General features: G+C 47.0%; 1 protein-coding gene across 4 annotated transcripts; it reads right to left on the bottom strand.

The window, feature by feature from the left end:
* Positions 1 to 851: 851 nt before the first annotated feature.
* On the bottom strand, positions 852 to 20970 carry LOC147007784 (heterogeneous nuclear ribonucleoprotein D-like). Of its 4 annotated transcripts, XM_085866425.1 has the most exons (9): positions 20839 to 20969; positions 20597 to 20742; positions 15768 to 15936; positions 15440 to 15595; positions 14074 to 14205; positions 8316 to 8430; positions 6819 to 6974; positions 6444 to 6549; positions 852 to 1108 (listed from the first exon to the last, which is right to left on the bottom strand). In XM_085866425.1, exons 2-8 carry the CDS (start codon positions 20734 to 20736, stop codon positions 6476 to 6478), a joined length of 942 nt encoding a protein of 313 aa, XP_085722551.1. In that variant the 5' UTR covers positions 20737 to 20742; positions 20839 to 20969; the 3' UTR covers positions 852 to 1108; positions 6444 to 6475. The 4 variants fall into 4 exon arrangements, with proteins under 4 accessions (XP_085722551.1, XP_085722552.1, XP_085722553.1 ...); XM_085866426.1 differs by lacking the exon at positions 8316 to 8430 and having other exon boundaries at positions 20839 to 20970; XM_085866427.1 differs by lacking the exon at positions 20597 to 20742 and having other exon boundaries at positions 20839 to 20955.
* Between the last annotated feature and the right edge of the window lie 3820 nt (positions 20971 to 24790).

Raw genomic sequence — 24790 nt, 5'->3', positions numbered from 1 at the left:
GTACACTTTTTCATCAAACCCCAACCAATTTGTCACTACGTGCGTCGTCCGCTGGCCTCCTCCATACTGCCCTAATCGTTTATTTCCAACAATTTAAACAAGACATCAAAATCTCTTCACCAGCCCATGCAACCTCTGCATGGTTCGAACCAGAAATTTCAGTCTTTCCTCAAACAAGCCACTCTTTGTCATCCACTTGTTTCAGGTGTGTTTAACGTTCTGCCTGTAATGTCTCCACCGCTTTTTTCCAATAATCACCCAAATCCACTCGTGCCACTCTTATGCCTTCTGTCATCTCTCAATTTGCAATCACTTTCGGTGCAATTTTCAATCAAAATTTCTTACATCCCCATATGGCCTGCTTCTTTGGCTCATTGGAAAGGGAGTGAGGGAATGAATCCCTCATTACCCATGACATGACCCCGCCGCCTTTCCACCACGGCTCAAAGGGGTCACGCCTCAATGGAAGTTGTGGTCTATGCAATATCCCCAAGCTCTCCAAATTTCATCTCAATGCATCCACAACTTATTGAGATGTCCTTTTCACATAGGAGAGGCATTCACGTATTCCTACATTTCCATAAGTCCAATTTGCATTCAGAAGTTCAGAAAAAATTATGGTTAACCATCTTGAAGCCACCTTCATCAAAATGCTGAAAATGTTTAAACGGTTAAATCAAGGTTAAATCTGCCACCAACGGCAGATTAAAAGTGCCCTGCAAGAGATGAACCATCTCACGGTTAACAAAAAAAACTTTCACAAAAACCAGACACCAAATCATTTTGAAAGTCTTGCATGAGAATTACACACCAAATCAAAATCACATCGCCAAGAAAACCAAACAACATGATCTCTTTTGTACATTTATTGATAAAACTGAAAACGACAAAAAATATATCAATGCAACTACTGCATAATACAAAAAACAAACAAAACCGCTAAGAACAGTCAGAAACAAGGCTGAGGACTACAACTGGAGGTTGTGGTGGAAGGGAATGCAAAGGGGAGCGAATGACCAGAAAGTTGACAAAATTCACCCTTTTCTCACTCCCCACTCAATGTCGCTTCTTGGCACTTCCTGCAGGTCTTCCTCCCAAACCTGGTTATCTAAACAGGGGGAAACGGAAAGTCGGGGAGACAGAGGATGGAAAGCAGGGAGGGTAGAATAAACTTACGTGCACCAAAAAAAATTTAAAATGTGGAGGGGAAAGCAGGAAGAGAACAAAAAGTGCAAGAAAGAAGGGAAGGGAAGTGAGGCATGGCAAGAGAAGAGGACTTTGTCGTCTTATCAAGTTCTCCGCACCCTTTAACATTTACCTTTAACCTGCAGAGAGAACTCAGAAATTGTCATTACCATTAGCAGTTACACCACAAAAAATAAATAAATAACTGTTAACAAGCATCGAGTTAAGCATCGTTAACCTGTTTTCCCTCTGGCAAATGACGATGTTATCCAGTGTACCTGCAGATGAGGGCCTGGGTGTCTCGATCTCGGAGGATGAGGCCTGAGGACGTGGGCACCAGACAACCAACTCGTCTTCTGTTGCAATGCATTGTGTTGTGACAATGCATCGTGTGGGGAAGCCAAGCAAGGCGTACCGAGTGTAAACGAGTGAGGATTTTTGTTAGAAGGGATGGGGTGAGGTTGGGGATGTGCCCTTTTTCCACTGAGTTACCAATTACGACTCAAACTCAAATCTTGATGAGAAAACCCACCCTTTTAGATGAAGTCAACCTTAACATGAATAATGTCAATATGAATGACTTAATTATTAGCATTGAGCAAGGGGAGAAGGTTAAGTGGTAAGCATGTGGTCGTCAAACTCATACGCCGCTGCGCACTCTGACCCATGCTCGATTGGCAGCCGCTTCCCAGGCCGTAACCTCGTTTTGGGTCACGACCTTTGGCTCGAGGCTGCCCTCTTGGGGAAGGGTCAAAAAGTTAGGATGGGTGAAGGAAATGAAGGACATACATGAGGTCAGACCCCTTTAGTTATTTTTTTGTGCTGTTTCTGCTGTTACAAATCAGCAATTTATATACGTTGCCGTACAGTCTCCATCAAGTCCACTTGTACAAACGGCAAGTGCTAAAACAGCAATTAGAATTTAAGTTTACATGACAAAAATAATCATAAGAAGACGATCTGGGTTGGCCCATTTGGTGTTCCCAGCTGAACCCATACATGGTGCATGCACATGTTTTGTCCACTTCGCAACTCCTTGCATTCCCATTCAAAAAAGTACAATCTTGACCGCACATCTCTCCTGTGTGTGATTTGTGTACAATCTCCTACTTGAGAATGTTGATGCACAAGAAAGTAAATCAAGTTAAGATCGTTTGTGTTATACAAGATGATTGTACAGCAAGTGCTGTGGTTAACAAAATATATTGATCTTGTAATGGGGGGGGGGGGGGGCGTTGAGGTTCCACAACAAAGACATCCATTCATCCAGGTAGTTTATCCCTCCAACAGTCACATCAATGCCTTCCTGCAAAGATTATCACAACAAAGCTTCATGCAGGCCACAGCTCGGAAGAACATTAAGTTAAGGGTTATGGAAAAAGCAATTGCATTGAGAGCAAAAAAAAAATTCATTCTTTTAAAATCAATTCATACAATGAATGCTTCGCACTGCAACAAACACAATGTGATGCGAGTTTGTTTTGTTTTTTTTCCCCAAAGTTTTGCACATCTCAATGCTTGCAATGCACGATGTTACCCACAAGCCTACAAGGGAATTACAACAGAAAGGGAGACATTAATCTGGGTAACAACGACATTTCATTACATTTCGCAATTTGAAAACCCTTAATGCGCAGAACCGTAGAGAAAGTATCAATGGCCTCAAACTGGAGGGAGGAAGAAAATAAATTAAAATAATAAATGTTTTGCCTTATTCTTCTTCTTTTGTTTTTTAATCCCATTCCGACAGAGGAGTTTAACTCGATACTAACTCCCTGATTTTACATTCAAGGGAAACAATTCGAGCTACGCCAATGGTTGCCTCGCTTTGTCATTTACATCCGGTAAGACCCAAGCAAAGCACAGGACCGTTTTCACATCCACAGCAGAATCTACAGGTTCAGGATTCGAAGATTGCACAACTCAGACCAGCCTGCGTGGGTTTACAACATAAATCAGTCAGGAGGGTTCATCAACTATGATTGATCGATTTTATTTTTTTCCCCCGACCCACTAACTCGTTGAGCTCAAGGTTAAAGTTGAGAACCCTCAATAACGGATGTAATACAGGCCACTCACCTCGGTCTTCAACAACGACATTGAAACGTCTTCGTGTTAAGAATACTCTTTCACCTTTTCAGGCATAAGCAAAAAGCAAGACAGAGTGCCCTTCTCAGGTTCCGAGTGAACGACGACGTTTCTAAAAGTCCACTTTAGAGTACACACCTGAATACAGAAGCAGAAGGAAGGAAGCATCAACCCAGCTGCATGATACGTCAAAGATGGTCGCTGTGATGCGATACCACCTGGGGAGGGGTCTCCATTCGTTTGAACATGCTCAGGATGCTACACTCAATTTCTCCCAAATCTGGGCAGCACCTTTCATTTAAATCATTATTCGAGCAATTTTAGCAACATTGGGTGTTTTTTTGCATCAAATTCTCTTTCACAAGGTTCATCTGAAGATTGGGGGGGGGGGGAATTAAAAATATAAATAAAAAACCAATGTTTTAGGCCGCAGGGTGACCCGTATCTTGCCAAAAGGTGACCACGTGTGACTTCTTTAAGGTCACACTGAGGTGAACAGAGCTGCTATCCACCAGGAGCGACTCCTTGAGGAATATCTGCCTACGAGAGATTCCAATGAGAATCGTTCTACAGAGTAACCATGAAAAATATGTTTTTGCCTCATAACGTCACCAGATTACGTCATAATGTCTCAAGCTTGACATATCTGGAAAGCACTCATCGAGGTGTTCAATTTGAGGTGCTACACGATATGCTTCCTAAAACTTGAAAATTTGAACTTGGGGTCAAATATGTTTGACCTCAGGCGCTAACCATGAAGGTCAAGGCCAATCGCCACTAAAAATTAATCAACTGAGCGCCAGACCATGAACTATATTCCCATGAAGTTTGAAGACGATCCGATCAAAATTACTCAACAAATAAGGGTTTCCTCGACTCCCCTGATTTGCGACAAAGTGACCTTGACCTTTGACCTTGACCTTCAAAATTTTATGCACTGAAAGGGACCTCTATAGGCCTCTGATATGTGAAGTTACAAAAATTTCCAATGATAACTGTGCTCTGCAGAGTGATTTATACGTGATTACAGACCAAAAAAAAACAAAAAAAAAACATATAAAGGTCAAGGCCAATCGCCACCAAATATTAATCAGCTGAGCACCAGACCATGAACTATATTCCAATGAAGTTTGAAGACGATCCGATCAAAATTACTCAAAAATAAGGGTTTTGTCGACTCCCCTGATTTGCGACAAAGTGACCTTGACCTTTGACCTTGACCTTCAAAATTTTGAGCACTGAAAGGGACCTCTATAGGCCTCTGATATGCGAAGTTACAAAAATTTCCAATGATAATTGTGCTCTGCAGAATTTTTTATACGTGATTACAGACAAACAAACAATTATCGGGCGTATTAAGCCCACTACCAACCCTTTACGTGAAGGAAGATGGAGATTCAATTAAAGAAAAGACGAAGCGAAACGGGAAAAACAGTTCAACATAATGCACATTTATTCCGCGGCACATGGAGAGCACACATATACAGTTACAACAATTATGCACCAAAAGCAGATGTAACAAAAGAAACACAACAATGCAGATCTACTACCGACTACGCGTGCACACGGCAACACTTACACAGTTTTACTTTACAGACGGCGCCGACAACACATTTACTCAAAAGCAAAAGAAAAGGGCCACCCTCAAAGACAAGGGGGCAGACGGGGCCTGTGGGCCGTGAGACCGGGTGGATCCTACCCGTGTCTTTGTGATGAGCCGCAAATGTGGCGGCGCGGCGGCGCCCCGACTCCGCGCTCCTTCGCAGGTTTCGTTGGCACTGCTTGGAGTGGGGTGGGAACGGGCCCCCCCCCCCTTTTCGCACTATCTCAGCGCGGGGGGGAAAAAAGCGGGGAATTGTTGATGCTCTGGGGAAAGAGGAAAGCTGGCTTGTTTGGGTCCCGCGACGAGCGACTCCACTGCGAGCTCGTCGCCGACCGCCGTCTTCCTTGCCTCGGACCCGAACCCTTCGGTTTCCTCCCCAATTCTCCTCAGCCGACTGCAGCAAATCACCTCGACCGCGCTCCAGGCTTCCTCTCTCTGCAGCTCCCCGACAGACTCCGAACCCCGACAGACTGCGAGCTCCGACAGACTTCTCCTCTCCAGACCCGACTTGACTCTTCTCCAACTCGCCTTGACTCTTCTCCAACTGACTAAATTCGCCCCGCGCTCGGCGCTTTATAGTCCGGCAGGAGAACCCATATGCAAATTTCTGGATCAGAACGAGCTCGGGGGTGGAGCCACGCTCGCCCATTGGACGGAGAAAAAGGGGCGTGAGTCTCCCCTGATCCTCGAATTTGCATATCCCGATTCTACTCCGACGCGCCTGGAGGCGGGGCCAAACCGCCCCGCGCTTGCCGATTGGACGGATCAGAAGTGGGCGTGTATCATTCCTGATCCGAATTCTCCTCGGAAAGGCCGCACTTTGCACCAGCGGCTCGGCGCGCGTCCCGCACGAGGCCAGGACAGCCTGACGCTCGGTGCCCACAAGCGGTGCGGGAATGGCCGCAGAAGGAGAGGCGAAGGTGGTGGAGGGTTTAAAGTGGTGGTCCATGGCCATGGTGACGTTTGGAATGGCGGTCATGCGATGTTTGCGGGAGCGAGTTGTGAAGGTAAAGGTCGTGGCTGTTGGCGTTGTTGTTGTTGTTGTGAAGCGGCGTTGTGGTTGGTGGTTGTTGTGTGCTGGCGGTTGAGACGTGGTTGGTTCAAAATAAAGATAGAACAGAAAAACGGCTATCTTAAAGGGTCGCAGCCCGAATGAGTCACATTTATTCCCTCCAAACAACGGGTTTGGGGCTAACTACACATGTACTTACAGAGATATCTCACGTACGGGACCTGAATGGTGGTTTGCGAATTTCCTCAACCGTAACACTATCTTGCAAAAACTTCGTTTTGGCATGATAAAAAGCATTTTAACCGTAAAAACACACGAGCACCAGTCACTGTTTGCATTTGCAGCAATTGTCACAAAACTAACCTTACCAAAGTGAAGAACTCTTTTAAATATAACGATCCGTTGCAAAACAAAACTTGTACAAAAGCTGAGATTTCCACTTTCAAAGGAACTTCAACTTCACGTCGAGACGACATAAAAGTTAGAAAAAACGACCGACGTCCGGAACAAAGTAAGTAAGAAAACGGTACATTGAGGGTTTTGTATCGGTCATACCATCGAAAATGAAGTGGAGAACCGAGGAAGATTTAATAAGGTCTGTAGTTGCTCTGATGGACTGCACCACGCCGTGGGCCTCTGCCGTAAGTGCCCGGCTGTCCAACTGCGCGACAACGATGGACATCGGTTGAGAATGAAATCTTACGCAAAATAAATAGAACCCGGAAGCTGACGGAGTGGTGGCACGGGTACAGTGTGACCGAGTGTCAATATACTGTGGTTACTGTCACGGCATTGGCACGTTTTATGACTTTCGTCATCTCCCTTTGAGTTCGACAACGTTCAAAAAATAATAATCAAAAATAAATAAATAAATGACAACGGCTTTGTTCTGTACGGCTGTGATAAAATGTCGAACGGAGCATTACATACCGCTGTCCTCTCCGTAGCCTCCATATCCACCGTAGCCATAGCACGAGTAGGCATAGCTACTGGGGTAGCTTCCAGATCCACCACAGCTCCCGCCATAGTTGCCATAGCTACCGTACCCCTGGTTGTAATAACCAGAATTCCAACTCTGTGAGGTGGCTGTGGAGGGAAATGGAGTTGTTGATCACAGAAAGACAAAGTTACTCATGACAGTTTGGATGACTTGGTTATAAAATTGGTGAATCACAGCAAAACATCCATTTAGTATCGATGCTTCAATTCCATCAACAATTTCTAGCCGCGCTTCGCGTAGCGAGACGGGGCTCGAAGAGAGCTCCGCATTGCTGTTGTTCTTCATCTTCTTGTTCTTCTTCTTCTTGTTCTTCTTATTCTTGTGCTGAAGACAAAACCTTAAGGACACGGCTCTTTTACATACATGATCCGGATCTCGTTAAATACTAAACACCTGTACACATCCTCGCATTGAGGGTGCCTTTTGAGAGCGTCTATCATAAACTTTTAAATATATTCGGACATTTGCTTTGCAGTTTCGAAAAGTTCATGTTACTATTTAAAGATTATTCCATTTAATGTATCGTAATTTCGTAAATACACTGTTTTCTCGTCATGAACGACGACGATCGCCCATGACTGGTCTCGCTATTGGCTCCGTCAAGGCACGTGACGAAATATCGGAAGTTGTTGTTGTTGTTTTTTCTTTTTTCTTCTTGTTCTTGTTGTTCTTATTCTGGTGAAGACAAAACCTTTAGGACGCAGCTTTTGGACACATTTGTCCTTGTTATATAAAAAGGGCTAATGCTGTCTGTCTGTCTGTCCCATCTCAAAACGGTCCTCGGGGAGAATAAATCCTTCCTGCAGAATGAAGAATCCACATATTTAAGTCTCATCACCACCACAAACCACCTCCACACCTCAGTCCTTCCAATTGCTATGACTGTAGCCGCACCACTGCCAATATCAAATTATCTATCCTCATGTGGGTTATTTCCTCACTTCCTACAACAGTGAGTACCCTCACCTTCCCCTATTCTTGATGCAGCCCACATTGAGCATCTATCACATCTTACGAACTCCTCTTCCTTTCTCCTTCGGTCTTGATAGCCCTTTTTCCCCACCATATTCCCAAGACCCCAACTGACAAACACTAAACTTAACACGAGGCCTCACCCTGCTCGTTTCAATAAACGAACACAAAATACCACCTAAAACTGTTAGAAACAACTACAACCTTTATATACAAAACCCACAACCCCTGATAAATCTCAATAATATACACAAAACTAACAAACAAACAAAAACGTCTTGACCTGCATAGCCGCATGCAAGAACAACGGGAAGTGACGTCACCCCAACAAAAAAACAACAACATGCAAATGAACTATGTGAAGTTGCACGCATTGAAAACGTTTATTATTGAGGAAACCTTAATATATGGATACATATTTGGAATTCCAAACAAATATAATTAAAAACTCTTACCTCCATTATTTCCTCCAGGAGTTGCAACAGAGCCTCTGCCCCTACCGCCCCCGCCCCCACGTCCCCAAGTCTGGTTCTGATAGACTACCTTGGGGTACGCCAGTTTTACTTCACACTGTAAATGAAAAAAAAGACAAAAAAAAAAAACAGCCTTTAAAATTTAAAATAAAAACCACATAACAGCCATGGTGGTCTCCATTAAACCCCACATTTAACACCAACATAACAGCAATATTGTTAAGGATTGGCGGTGGAGGGAATCGCACCCTACTCTTGACAGCCAAATGTTGAAGATTCAGCGTCACTTAACAGCATCGCCGTCTCAGGGGTTATAACGCCGGCTGGTTCGGCACAGGCCTCGGGTAACGTGCCTCGGATCACGATACCAAAGTACACCTGTGCCTTGCCAGTTTGGGAAATAGACCCCGGTTACAGACGGTTTGTCAGAGACCGAGCGAAGTCTGTCAGTCCGAAACCATTTTGGTTTTATTTTCAAATCGAGCGGTTGTTCCTCAGCGTGGCACAAATAAAGTCAAGGTGGCAACTTTCATATGAATCAACCAGATTTATTGGGGACACATCAGGGAAACACGACACAAGCAAAACATTCACGACAATGTTATAATTAATCTATAACCCGCTCTTAACTCGGGAGCTACCGATGCGGGTTTCGAAGGGAGCCCTCGCGAAATAAACCTTAGGCGGCACTGTTCGCTGTTCCTCAGCGCGGCACGAATAAACTCAAGGCGGCAACTTTCATATGAATCAACCAGATTTATTGGGGACACATCGAGGAAACACGACACAAGCAAAACATTCACGACAATGTTATAATTGATCTATAAACCGCTCTTCACTCGGGAGCTACGGATGCGGGTTTTGAAGGGAGCCCTAGCGAAATAAACCTTAGACAACATGCAGACAAGACACGGTGTACTTGGTGATGCCTCATGGACGAGAGGAAGTGTCGAAGGAACGAATGCGGCTCGTGAGAAGCCGATGTCAACGGATTCGCGCGCCCAAGCTCGAGCACGCCGCGTGGCTTGATGGTGCTAGTACTCCTTCTCCCGGCACCGCTCGCGCATGCAGCCTCGGCGCGTCCAGCACCCGTAAGGTCGACGGCACAGGAGAGGAAGATCTATGGTGTGTTCCAGCTGGATTCTCACAAGGTCCAGTATACAAATCCAGGCCTGGCCTGTTCACCAGGCAAGGCCAAATCGGGGTCTTGGGCTCCGCAGGCTGTTCCATGGCCGAGGAGGAACAGCCGGCCAAAACCACTCTCCACAAAGCTGATCGCCAACGCACACAAGCCGTTCCCCTTGCCTTTTGGGACGGGCCTTTTTATTTCCACGAAGCAGATCGTAGACTCACACAGCCGCCCCTCTCAAAGCAGATCGCCAACTGACACCACCAGCCTCTCATCCAGCAGAAGGCAAACAGACCTCATGCAGTTCCTCTTGCCTTTTTCACGAAGCAGATCGCAGACAGACACAGCCGTCCCTTATACAGCAGATCGCGACTCGACACTCAGGCAGTTACTCCCTTGCTTCTTGGGGCTCGCTTTTCTGGGACGCCTCCGGGGATACGTGATTGGTCCATCCCTCGAGTCCACAGCCGCTCTCCACCAATCGGCTGCCGACACCTCTCGCCGACCGACACTCTCAGAGTGCTGGGCGAGGCGAGTTGGAAGGGGGGAAGGAAAAAGAAGCAAGGCGCCTCTCAGTACACCACCACTGTATGAACACTGGACAGCCTGCTACACCTCCCGACACGCATGTAACGTCCAATTACCGAACAACCTGGCTAAACAAGCATTTAAGGGGGGATCTGGGCTGATCCTATATTTGATAACCCACTAAGGGCCCATTTCCGCAACAATATTGCCATCATGTGGACAGTGACATCACAAATCAAAAATAAACAGTGCAGTACAATGAACCGGGACACAGGAAGACGTCATTTGACCCATCACGCCTGTGCTTTATCTCCACGTCATTCATTTCATCCTACAGTTTGGTTACTCTTCGAAGATACCAACACAACCTTCACCAATTTAACTTGGGGAAAGGGGGGAAGGTGGAGGTGGAGGGGGGAGAATAATAATGGGGCATACCCATCACCAGGGTGTTTTTTTCTGGGGTGGGGGTGCGGTGGGGGGGGATGCAAGGGTGAAGAACGAACATAGACAGCACATCCAACTTTTTACAAGACCGACATCAAAATAAATATAAAAATATACAATCAACCATCCATCCATCCATCCATCCATCCATCCATCCATCCATCCATCCCTAAACGACCATCCTAAAATAGGCTGTTTACTATACTATCTGCAAATTGCAATATAAACTAGAAGGGCACTCGGTAGAGTGCATACCTCCGCCACGTAACGCCTGATCCACAAGAACATATCAGGCCCAATACATTTTTTGAAATATCATGATCTACAGTACGATATCGTTTTTGGCCCGATATTTCAATGGTGAAGAATCCCTTTAAAAAATAAATAATTCTCAAATCCAGACCCGGATCTTCACCAAAATCGAATCAATTTGTCCTGGTCACACACCCAACCTGCCCTGAGGTTGTTGTTGTTGTCTGAGGGTTGGAGCGTGGTTGCCTTTGGTGACGATGGCTGGCGTGGTGGTGAAGGTGGTTGTGTGATGGCGGTTGAGACGTGGTTGGTTCGAAATAAAGATAGAACATTTAACACTTCTTGGGCCTTCATAGATGCTCCAAACCCAGCTCGACTGCTGGTTCCAACCACAAAACTGGCCTTAAAAGTCCCCTGACACGCAAAAGTACTGAAATTTCATTTATGTATGTCCTACAGGAGTTTTTCAACGTGATTTCAGATCTGACTGTTTTTTCACAATACTCATTCTGTAAAATGTAAAATTAGAAAAACAAACCTCTTCGGGAACGCCCCTAAAAATTCTCCTGAAAGGGGCGTAACCCACATGACGTAAACTACAGGATTACAAAGGCTGCACGTAAATTACTTTGGTGGGTGGTCTACGTGATTCTATTGGCTTTCTGTGTGTTTCCACATTTGCTTGGTCGACTCAATCGCTTCGTTCATTTCTGCTTTAAAAAAATCGAACATTTGGTTTTGAATAATGGATGACATGGACTTTGATTTGTCTGGTAACAACAGTGAGTGTGAGAGAAATGAAGGATTTTGGTCTGAATCACATGGAGAATTGTCGGATAACAGAGTCGCGGGAGGTGAAGTTCAGGCAGCTGGAAATGGAATACGGCCTTACCAGTTCGAGCCCGAAGCAGGACAAGCAGAGGAAACTGGCGATGAAATTCCCGGCGTTCATGATGATCGGGAGGACATCGAACGAAGACTTGGCAATAACAACTGGTTGGACTAAATCCTATTCGTAATTCAATAATGTAAATTCGACTTGCATACTGCTTGATATCAGAAATATTTTAGTGAGGTGACGTGACCAGCGCAACACAGCGGACATGGTTCTCCACGGCGAATAAATCGCAAGCAAGGTTGCCGCATGTCATCGGCCGTATCTCTCCGCGCATAAAACGAAGCAATCTCGCTGTCCCGATGCAATGAAAACTTGTGTGCAGAACACACCTTGTGACACAATTGTCTCGAGTAGTCCGATAAATCTGACGTTATGTTTCATTTTTATTCAATTTTTTCCTACTGTCGTCATGCAGCACCAGTAGAAAACAATGAAAAAAAGAGAATAATAAATATAAGCCACAGCACGTCAGATTTATCGGCCTAGTCGGACGGATGACGGATTTATCGGACGAGTTGGACGGACGACGGATTTATCGGACCAGTCTTGACTCTAGACTCGAGAGATCTCGAGTCAATCCAGTATGTGCGAGTTTCTGTATGTGACGTCAACGCTTCGATTCGCTGGTCAACTTTTCTTAGAGGCGGGCATCGCAAGTTGTGAAAAGCACAATAAATGTTTGAAATATTGCTCTAATTATCCCATTTTTGAGAAAAAAATGGGTGATTTCTTCACTGGGAAGGTCAAGTTAATATATTGTTGCGGTTGAGGAAATTCGCAAACCACCATTCAGGTCCCGTAGGTGAGATATCTCTGTAAGTACATGTGTAGTTAGCCCCAAACCCGTTGTTTGGTGGGAATAAATGTGATTCATTCGGGCTGCGTCCCTTTAAGAGAGCCGTTTTTCTGTTCTATCTTTATTTTGAACCAACCACGTCTCAACCGCCATCACACAACAACCACCAACCGCAACACCGCTTCACAACAACAACAACGCCAACAGCAACGACCTTTACCTTCACAACTCGCTCCCACAAACATCGCATCACTGCCATTCCAAACGTCCGTAAATTTGCATATGGGTTCTCCTGCCGTACTATAAAGCACCGAGCGCAGGGCGAATTCATTCAGAGTTTTTGGGCTCGGGCGAGTTGGAGAGGTGTGGCGGCGGCGGAGTGTGGCAGCAGCAGTCAAGACGGGTCTGGAGGAGAGTCAGTCTGTCGGAGTCAGAGTCTGTCGGGGAGCTGCAGAGAGGTGAAGCCGGGAGCGCGGTCCAGGTCGCAGTGGAGTCGCTCGTCGCGGGACCCAAGCAAGCCAGCTATCCTCTTTCCCCAGAGCATCAACAACCTCCCCCCTTCCCCCCCCCCCGCGCTGAGATAGTGCGGAAAGGGGGCCCCGTTCCTACCCCATTCCAAGCAGTGCCAACGAAACCCGTGGAGGAGCGCGGAGTCGGGGCACCGCCGCCACATTTGCGGCTCATCACAAGACGGGTAGGCTCCACCCGGTCTCGTGGCCCACAGGCCCGTCTGTCCCCTTGTCGTTGAGGGTGGCCCTTTTTCTTTTGCTTTTGAGTATATGTGTTGTCGGCGCCGTCTGTAAAGTAAAACTGTGTTAGTGTTGCCGTGTGCTCACGTAGTCGGTAGTAGATCTGCATTGTTGTGTTTCTTTTGTTGCAATTGCTTTTGGTGCATAATTGTTGTAATTGTATATGTTTGCTTTCCGTGTGCCGCGGAATAAATGTGCCTCATGTTGAACTGTTTTTCCCGTTTCGCTTCGTCTTTTCTTTAATTGAATCTCCATCTTACTTCACGTAAAGGGTTGGTAGTGGGCTTAATACGCCCGATAATTAATCGGAACCGTCGAGGTCGACGATAACACCGCTCGGTTATCCCGATAGTACGGAACGGGTCGCTTTAAGTGGCCCGTGTCCGGAGTTGATCCGCGGCGAGGTGCGATCGCCCAGTCTACCCTCCGTGTGGGTACTTAGGGAGGTCGAATTTGGCGAGCAACCCTATCCCACGCGGGGGGACGATTGGCACGATCGTGGTGAGGCCGAAAGGCCCACCCGTGACTAGTTCCCGGCGTTAGTCCGAGAGGGTCACGACAGAATTGTCCGTCCGGTGGGCGACGTGCCGCGATTCGAGTTACGTGGCCGCTCGCACGCCGGCGGGCGCGAATTCGCAACAATATAAATAATCAGAAAGTTTTGCATGTCAGGGGACCTTTAAGGGGCTGCCCAAGGAAGCTGACGAGCACGTACTTTAACCTTCCTCCAGCGCACGTACCCCGGCTCCGATAAAATTAAAAGGGTACTTCCGCACAAACGGAAGGAATGCACTCTGCTACTTTTAAATATCTCAAAGTGGATAAAAATGAACTCTCAACATCACTTTAAAAATTGAAACTTTCCAAATCATCGAATCGCCATGCCGTTCCAAAAATAAAAAATAAAAAAAAACCGAGTACGATTTCAAAACAAACCTCACCTGACTCGCTCCAATCTCGTGATGCATCCTCTCCATGGCCCGCCTCACCGACGCCTCATCCTGAAAGGTCACAAAGCAAAAGCTTCGGCGTTTGCTTGAGTTGCCATCCACTGGAAGTTCAATCGCTTCCACCTGCACGAAAAAGGTGCAAAAGCAAGGTGATTATAAAAATAATAATAATAATGATAGCACAAGGAGATGCACAAGGACAACCTGAAATCTCTCAAAAAGCAAAAAAGAAAAGAAAGCAGACAATCGACAAACTTTTCTGTCGAAGCACTCAAAGGAAATAACTAAACTCCAAAGAATCCCAGGAAAACCCTTCCTTCTTCCACCAGTGACGACATTAAATCTCGGTCAATAGGATGAGAAAACAATTGCAACGAGAAGGGCACTCGGTGGAGCGCATACCTCCACCCCGTAATGCCTGATCCGCAAGAACATATCCGGCCGAAGATATTTTTGAGGTATCGTGCTATATGTTGTTTTGGAGCCCTATCTCTCAATGGTGAAGAATCGCTTTAAAAATTCTAGTCGTCGGATCAGGATCCGGATCTTCACCAGGATCGAATCAATTTGTCCTCGTCACACACCCCAACATGTCCACCAACTTTCATCCGAATCCACCCACAACTTTTAGAGATATCCTGTACAGACAAACAGAGAGACAGACAGGGGTGAAAACAACCTCCTTCGCCTTCGGTGGCAGAGGGAAAAAGGCAACAAATTGATCACGGTGCAGTGGGGCCAAGTATGGGAATTAATCAGGAAACAAAGAAAAAGGGTTGGATTCGAACCAAGTTGGGAGGTAGGGAAGAAAACTGTGGGTATGGTTGAGAGATGGTACTCCACAACACTACCTCTCCCCTCTCTGCCCCCCCCCACCCCACAAATTCCATGGTACCCGCAAGTTTAATTATTTTTGTCCAGCAAGCATTTAACCAGAGAAATGAGAATGGTGAGATGGATGTGTGATGTGACAGTGAAGGAGAGGAAACCACTTGGAGAATTAATAGATCGGTTTGGTAGAGAAAGCATGAGTGAGGTTATGCATAGGGGTACGTTGAGATGGTTCGGACATGTGGAGAGGATGTGGGCGGGTAGTTGTGCGAAGAGATTATAAATATGAATGGAAGGAAAGCTCGAGGCCATCCGAGGAAAACATGGGATGTGTTGCTGAGATGACCTTCGAGTTCAAGGCCAAACAAGAGGGCTCGCAAGGGATGGTGCAGCCATTAAGTGAACCAAAGACATCACATTACAGATTTGATGGAACAAGTGCGAGCATGATGGCAACGCGATGACACCAGCGAGTGACCACAAGAGCATCAGGGCCGATGGGACCAGGCAGAATTGCTCGTTATACCTCTCCAAAAGTGGAGAAATATTCCCGAATCTTGTCCTTTTCAGTGTTGGGGTTGACACCACCCACAAAGATCTTTACCGGCTCCTTCTTCATGACTTTGACACGCTTGGGGTCAATCACTCTGCTGTCCAGTCGGTGATCTTTAAGGGCCAGCACCTGCATCAGAAAAGACGGTTGGAAAACAACGTGCGGTAACTTCCCGGCCACGAAAAACAACCACAGTTCATAATCACGTTTAACCAGAGATACCGGGACGCCCCACAATCTCTCGAGTACGAGAGCGAACCGGTTCCACTTTTCAAATCTCTATCATCCCACCATGATGCACCTCATCAACAGACGAGGCCGTGCGAAACAAAATAAAGCCGAATCCTCTGGAAAGACCGGTGACCGGGTTGAATTTGATGGTGCAGTCCACGACCTCGCCAAACTTGGAAAAGTAGTCTTTTAGACCCTTATGAGAAGTCTCCCAACCGAGGCCACCAACAAACATCTTGCTGTGAAACAAAAAAAAAAAGATGACAAATATCATTTTGCTTATTAAAAATCTTGGATAGGATCATTGCCTCGAGTTCTCGAGAATGTAGCGATGGCACACACGTAACGGGCCGAGGAGACTTGAATCAGCCGAATGGTCTCCTCCTGGGTCAGTCAATAGTTTTTCCTCGAGTCTGTGGTGTAATGGTGAGTGTGTCTGGTTCGAGTTCGAGAGGTCACTGAGGTTCGAACTCTGCCCGAGACATAGCAAACACGAAACCAGAGTGGTGTCAAAGCCACCCGATGCTCGCCTGTTTATACATTTTTCGTTTTCCGTTTTTAAAAGACTCGTCTCATAATATTTTTTTATAAAGCATTGCAGTGAAGTCTGATCCAAATAATTTTAAAGCAATATATGTATTTGTATATTGTAATCAGTAAACAAGAGGTTCACACGAGGAATTCAAAACTCACAGAGGGGTGAACTTTCTCACTGCAAAAAGTCAACAAAGGCTTTCTGAGGGAGGAAATGCCGATGGCCCGAACTGGAAGACGAACTTGAAGACTGGGTTAACACACCGACAGTGGATGCTTGGGGTGTTTCCACTGTTCAGATGAGACTCGAAGCAAGATCGATCACTTTTTGTGGATAATTTTCGGACGTTTTTGAGCTTGTTTTTTGTGTGCAACATTTGCGCCTTATAAACCAGTGCGGCTTGTGTGTGTTTAAATTCCAGATTTTTAAAAAAAATTTAGGGGATGCGGCTTATATAACGATGTGCTCAATGGTCCGAATTTTATGGTACTCGCCTTGCCATGAGAAATGCATCGAAAAGAAAAAGTAATATGTAGTGTTGGGAGTTAGAGTGCGGACAGGAACGGATGACGAAGGAAAGAACCGCTTTAGATGACGAACGTATGTCACGACACACCGACCGTCTCCACAGTCTGTACCTATGTACCAAATATGAAACGTGAAAGTTGAAAACTTTGGGAGTTTGAGTGCGGACAGGAAATGATGGAAAACGGCATCCTGGTTGCCATGGCAACCACTTTAGATGACGAACGTATGTCGAGGCACACCATCTCCACAGTCTGTACCTTTGTACCAAATATGAAACGTGAAAGTTAAAAACTTTGGGAGTTAGTGCGGACAGGAACGGACGGACGGACGGACGGACGACCGGTATCACATAATACGCCCCGATATATATATATCTAGGGTGTATAAAAAATAGTGGGGTAGATAAAAACATTAGAAAGGAAAAAATAACGCACCAAAAACTTGAACGTTTCACGCTCACGCTCACGCTGATGCTCACGCCGGGTGTATCGCTATCGCTCTCTGTTCTTTGAACAGGCGAGCTAACTCGAGTTGGTGTCAAAGCCACCCAATGCTCGCCTGTTTATACATTAATCGTTTTTAAAAGACGAGTCTAATAATTAATATTTTTTATAAAGCATTGCAGTGAACTCTGATCCAAATAATTTTAAAGCAATATATGTATTTGTATATTGTAATCAATAACAAGAGCACAAGTGAGCACAATATATGCCCGAACAAGAAGGTATATCCAGAATTGTGCTACTGCATGGAAAACAGCATCCTGGTTGCCATGGCAACCACTTTAGATGACGAACGTATTGTTGCGAATTCGCGCCCGCCGGCGTGCGAGCGGCCACATAACTCGAATCGCGGCACGTCGCCCACCGGACGGACAATTCTGTCGTGACCCTCTCGGACTAACGCCGGGAACTAGTCATGGGTGGGCCTTTCGGCCTCACCACGATTGTGCCAATCGGCCCCGCGCGTGGGATAGAGTTGTTCGCCAAATTCGACCTACCTAAGTACCCACAAGGAGGGTAGACCGGGCGATCGCACCTCGCCGCAGGTCGACTCCGGACTCGGGCCACTTTAAGCGACCCGTTCCGTACTATCGGGATAACCGAGCGGTGTTATCGTCAACCTCGACGGTTCCGATTAATTATCGGGCGTATTTAGCCCACTACCAACCCTTTACGTGAAGTAAGATGGAGATTCAATAAAAGAAAAGACGAAGCGAAACGGGAAAAACAGTTCAACATAATGCACATTTATTCCGCGTCACACGGAGAGCACACATATACAATTACAACAATTATGCACCAAAAGCAATTGCAAAAGAAACACAACAATGCAGATCTACTACCGACTACGCGAGCACACGGCAACACTTCCACAGTTTTACTTTACAGACGGCGCAGACAACACATATACTCAAAAGCAAAAGAAAAGGGCCACCCTCAACGACAAGGGGGCAGACGGGGCCTATGGGCGCGAGACCGGGTGGAGCCTACCCGTATTGTGATGAGCCGCAAATGTCGCGGCGGTGCCCCGACTCCGCGGGTTTCGTTGGCACTGATTGGAATGGGGTGGGAACGGGGCCCCTTTTCCGCACTATCTCAGCGCGGGGGGGGAAAGGGGGGAATTGTTGATGCTCTGGGGAAAGAGGATAGCTGGCTTGCTTGGGTCCCGTGACGAGCGACTCCACTGCGACCTCGACCGCGCTCCCGGCTTCACCTCTCTGCAGCTCCCCGACAGACTCCGACTCCGACAGACTGACTCTCCTCCAGACCCGTCTTGACTGCTGCTGCCACACTCCGCCGCCGCCACACCTCTCCAACTCGCCCGAGCCCAAAAACTCTGAATGAATTCGCCCCGCGCTCGGTGCTTTATAGTACGGCAGGAGAACCCATATGCAAGTTTACGGATCAGGATGAGCTCAGGGGCGGATCCACGCTCGCCCATTGGACGGAGGAAAAGTGGGCGTGAACCTCCCCTGATCCTCGAATTGGCATATATCGATTCTACTCCGACGCGCCTGGAGGCGGGGCCAAATCGCCCCGCGCTTGCTGATAGGACGGATCAGAAGTGGGCGTGTATCATTCCTGATCCGACTTTTCCTCGGAAAGGCCGCTTTTTGCACCCGCGGCTCAGCGCGCGTCCCGCACGAGGTCAGGACAGCCTGACGCTCGGCGCCCACAAGCGGCCTGAGAACGGCCGCAGGAGAGGCGAAGGTGGTGGAGCGCCTAAAGTGGCGGTGATGGCCATGGCGACGCTTGGAATGGCGGTGATGCGATGTTTACGGGAGCGAGCCGTGACGGTAAAGGTCGTGGCTGTTGGCGTTGTTGTTGTTGTGAAGCGGCGTTGCGGTTGGTGGTTGATGTGTGATGGCGGTTGAGACGTGGTTGGCTCAAAATAAAGATAGAACAGAAAAACGGCTATCTTAAAGGGTCGCAGCCCGAATGAATGACATTTATTCCCTCTAAACAATGGGTTTGGGCTAACTACACATGTACTTACAGAGATATCTCACCTACGGGACCTGAATGGTGGTTTGCGAATTTCCTCAACCACAACAGTATGTCGTGACACACCGTCTGCACAGTCTGTACCGATGTACCAAATAAGAAACGTGAAAGTTGAAAACTTTGGGAGTTAGAGTGCGGACAGGAACGGATGGAAAACAGCATCCTGGTTGCCATGGCAACCACTTTAGATGACGAATGTATGTCGCGCCACACCGTCTCCACAGTCTGTACGTACGTACCAAATATGAAACGTGAAAGTTGAAAACTTTGGAGAGTGCGGACAGGAATGGACGGACGGATGGACAGACAGACAGATGGGCAGACGGACGACCAGTATCACATAATACGCCCAGATATATATATATATATCTATATATATATCTATATATATATATATATATATATATATATATATATATATATATATATATATATATATATATATCGGGCATATAAAAAATAGTGTGGTCGATAAAAACATGAGAAAGGAAAAAATAACTTGCACCAAAAACTAACATTTTCACACACGCTCACTCTGACGATCACGCTGGCGCCCACGCCTGTTATTAGAACAGGCGAGCTAAAAACGGCTCATATCGATTCCTAACTTGCCCCTCAGGATTAAAAAGGCTAAATCACGACCAAAACCCCAACTTGGAAATGTTAACACAAGTTTAAATGTTAAGATAAGTCTTCTTCTTCTTCTTCTTTCGGCTGCTCCCGTTAGGGGTCGCCACAGCGGATCATCCGTATGATCCGTATAGTGATTTGGCACATGTTTTACGCCGGATGCCCTTCCTGACGCAACCCTGGTCGCCTCTTACGACACAGGGATATGGTACCCCTATTTTAACCAGGGTATACACCGGCCCAGTATACTGGTCCTCACTTCGCCGACCTCGGAAGGATGACAGGCTGAGTCAACCCCCTGGTGTATTAATTCAGTGGCCCAACGGGGCTTGAACTCAGGACCTCTTGGATCCCAAGCCGCTGCCCTCACCACTGCGCCAACACCAGGCTTAAATGTTAAGATAAGTCGATAAGTTTAAATTAGAATTAGTTACCTGGAAATTATGGAGATAGAGGGGTATGGGGATGTTCATAAGACTTTTTTTTAGCCAGTTTGAGCATTGATGGGTTATTGTGTACAGAGTGCTGTTAGAGGGGGGGGGGTCTTGTCAAGGGGTGTTGTGCGTTCGATCTGATTTTAACCAAGCCCATGCCCCCCCCCTCCCCGAGGAAGATAATACAAATGTTTTTTAATTTTTTTTATTTATTTAAACATTTCCAACCGAATCCGAGTTTTCACATTTCCTTCAGCAACCTCACCCATCATCATCCTCTACCCTACTCGCGTTGATTTTCGCTCCGTCACAGTCGACTCCAGATTCTCCGCGCCCACCACCATCTCCTGCAGGCCCGACTCTGGCTACAGCACTGGAGCTGCCACCACCACCACCACCACCCATGTTTCCCTGGACGGGCACCCGACCCCTTGAGCCATGACACCACCAACATCCCCTTGGTCTACAAGCTGATAATCTTCAGTGAAATCGAGGTGAGCGACGTACCGGGCGACGAGACCAGCACTGCCGTTCGTTGGATGAGCATAATCCGCCATCTTCCTTTCTTCTCGGTGAAGCGCGTGCTGCGACGACCCAGATCCCGCCCGTGAGATAATCTATCCTTTTATTTTCGCAGTAAAAGCCTATTTTTTGTTAAATCGAATGCAGTCGAACTAAAGCGCAGAGTGTCACCGTCGAGTCTTTCATTCGGAATTATGTTTTACTTCAAAGTTTGAAAAAGGGGGAAGGCTAGTTGCGCTGAATAAACGTGTTTATACAACCCTCGAACGGATCGACCGTTCGACATATATGTCCCTTATGTCGACATAATATGTACCTACCACCCGAGTTTGGTCAAAATCCGCCCACGTTTATTACCAATTATGCTGATGACAAACGAACAAACATCGAAACAAACAGACAGAATTACTCACAATAAGGGTCACCGATTTCGGCGACCCAACAGACAGATAGACAGAGGTGAAAACAGAACGTCCATCCACCTTCGGTGGCGGAGGTAAGATGAATGTTGTGGTTTTGGAAACCTACCCCAAGGGAAGTGCGAACACGGATACGTCGGTTACCCGAGGATGAGTTATTTCATTCGTCTTCGCGTGGAAAAGTTCACAGTAAGAGTCGCCCAAGACACAGCGCCGATAGAAAGTGTACAACCCCCTTTCACAACGTTCACCTTTTGTTGCCTTCTCGCCTGGAATTTACACATCGTAACCCACAAACTTCCATGTGAAAAATAAATTCAACAAATTTCAGAAAATTAATTGAAAATACAAAACCCTAATATTGGGGTTTTGAGAAACCACTGTTTTGAATGTGCGCTCACGACACGTCGGTCCTTGAGTGTAGTTATTTCCGTAATAAATGTTTAGAATAGTCCCTGACCTTTAAACATGGGTCAGGTCAGGTGATCTCCACATGTCGAGCGAGCGAAGCTGTTGGCAGTTTGAGCCCAGACTAAGACCGTGTTCGTAAGTGTCACCTGAGGTTGGAAGGACGAGGAACATGCATCGTGACACCCATTGCTGCAGGGGGAAGGAAACGCTTCTGCGAATCCCAGAACACAAGGGACATTCAAACTCAAACAAATCTCCAACAAATATGTCATCAGCGGCGGTGTCCGACAAACATACAGTCCTCGTCTCCTTTTATATTTCAGGAAAGAGCTTTGATTAACATTTAATTCCTTTATTATCCCGAAGCTTTTTTAATAAAACAGGCGGGTGTTGTAATCTTCTCTGTCTGTCTGTCCGTCCGTCACACTATCTCCTCCTAAACGGATGGGCAGAAATTTACCAAACCCGTTCGTTGTGATCACCACATGGCAAGATGTGAGAGTGGTATCATTTTTTGCCATGTACCCCTGCGGTCAACAACCAACAAATGCAAATTTTTAACATGTATCAATGAAGCTTTGTGTATGTCGTCAACATCGGGGGGGGGGGGAAGCATGGAGTATGTATCAATTGTTGGGGCATTTGTTCCCCGGTTCGTGCCTTGGGATGGGAACTTACAGTCACAGAGGTGACAATGGGGAAAAAAATTTCAATCAAAATTTGATATTATTGGGTCATTCCTGATGGAACCTTTTGACATCTTTCAACTTTGCTCTCGGAGGGGAAGCGTGGGCGATTTGCGATGGCGATTTTCCATCGACTTCCCTCGAGTTTCCTTTATTTTTTCAGCGATTTAGGTTCAAAAGGGATCTTGTACTGGATGGATTAAATGCAGGGATAAGTATCGCCTGGAGCTCATCGTGATTAATCATAAGCACACATCGACTGTGTTTATATAGTTGTAGTTTCTCCGCTGCTTCTTCACTCAAACTCCTCCCGTGCCTCCGACCGCACCTCTCTTTCTCACTCGCCTTCCCATTGGACAGGCGCGTGGTTGGCGGGGCGCTCCCACCCGCTGCACGCCGATTGGTCAAGGGCCGCCGCGTGGCCCCTCCCCGAGCTCCGCCTTCTCCACACCAGGCGACCTTCTGCGCATGCGCCTCGTCATTCCTCTCATTCGCCAAAACGGGCGGCAAACCCTGCGATTGGCCAGGTGGAGGAAGCGAATGAAGGCGAGGGCGATGCGGTGGGGTCGGCGGTGATGTCGGTGGTGCAAAAACAAACTAAAATAAAACCCTGACTATTAAAATAACTTCACAGCGCAGGACATTCAATGACCCATTAGACTAGGGAAAGGACTATCTATAAAACACGTACTTACCGAGATAACTAATCTATAGGAACCCAAATGATCGTGTGCTCATGGCTTCCAGATTCGCAACAATATTTATGTGACGAGGAAAGAAAATATCAACAAATCAGGTGAACTCATCCCAGGTTCACTTGAACGTGCTTCTGGCGCTCCTAACTAAGGGGTGGCTCTCTAGCTCCCATACTGTGCTCTCCTTGCACCCACACTGTGCTCTCCTGGCACTAAAACCTACCGTACTCCCCTGGCACTAAACTACAGCGTTCTCCTGGCACTAAACCCCACTGTGCTCTCCTGGCACTAAACCTACCGTGCTCTCCTGGCACTAAACCTACCGTGCTCTCCTGGCACTAAACCTACCGTGCTCTCCTGGCACTAAACCTACCGTGCACTCCTGGCACGAAACCCCACTGTGCTCTCCTTGCACCCACACTGTGCTCTCCTGGCACTAAAACCTACCGTACTCCCCTGGCACTAAACTACAGCGTTCTCCTGGCACTAAACCCCACTGTGCTCTCCTGGCACTAAACCTACCGTGCTCTCCTGGCACTAAACCTACCGTGCTCTCCTGGCACTAAACCTACCGTGCTCTCCTGGCACTAAACCTACCGTGCACTCCTGGCACGAAACCCCACTGTGCTCTCCTTGCACCCACACTGTGCTCTCCTGGCACTAAAACCTACCGTACTCCCCTGGCACTAAACTACAGCGTTCTCCTGGCACTAAACCCCACTGTGCTCTCCTGGCACTAAACCTACCGTGCTCTCCTGGCACTAAACCTACCGTGCTCTCCTGGCACTAAACCTACCGTGCTCTCCTGGCACTAAACCTACCGTGCACTCCTGGCACGAAACCCCACTGTGCTCTCCTTGCACCCACACTGTGCTCTCCTGGCACTAAAACCTACCGTGCTCCCCTGGCACTAAACTACAGCGTTCTCCTGGCACTAAACCCCACTGTGCTCTCCTGGCACTAAACCTACCGTGCTCTCCTGGCACTAAACCTACCGTGCTCTCCTGGCACGAAACCCCACTGTGCTCTCCTGGCACCTCTGACAACCTTCACCTGCCAGGAATCCCCAAAGCCCTGGTGCCCTATTTCCCGACACCCCAACTTCCAATGCCATGTCACACTCCCAGCCAGTACCCCCATTCCTTGGCCTGCACCTACCCCTAGCAGTCCGCCTGCACAATGGAACAGCAGCCAGAATCCATGTCAAATCCTCTAAGTCCCCCGAACCCACAGTAACTTGGTTAGGAGACACCTACCGACAGGGTACGTTGTTCGCACTCACTCTCCTCATTTGCACAATCATGCCATTCACCCCAAACACTCTAGTCATTCATTCCACAGTGCCACACACCCAGTCCACAACACCATCCAACACCTTTCACTTTTATGTGAAAACAAAAACACACCAGTCCCTCGGATCCCACTTGGTCATCAAATTTAACTGGTACACTTTTTCATCAAACCCCAACCAATTTGTCCCGCTGGCCTCCTCCATACTGCCCTAATCGTTTATTTCCAACAATTTAAACAAGACATCAAAATCTCTTCACCAGCCCATGGAACCTCTGCATGGTTCGAACCAGAAATTTCAGTCTTTCCTCAAACAAGCCACTCTTTGTCATCCACTTGTTTCAGGTGTGTTTAACATTCTGCCTGTAATGCTTTTTTCGCCACCGCTTTTTTCGAATAATCACCCAAATCCACTCGTGCCACTCTTATGCCTTCT

The sequence above is a fragment of the Eptatretus burgeri genome, chromosome 25 (genome assembly GCF_056783735.1).
Source record: "Eptatretus burgeri isolate ZD-2024b chromosome 25, Ebu_testis_v1, whole genome shotgun sequence".
Taxonomy (NCBI): Eukaryota; Metazoa; Chordata; class Myxini; order Myxiniformes; family Myxinidae; genus Eptatretus; species Eptatretus burgeri.
This window is presented reverse-complemented; position numbering and strand designations above follow the sequence as displayed.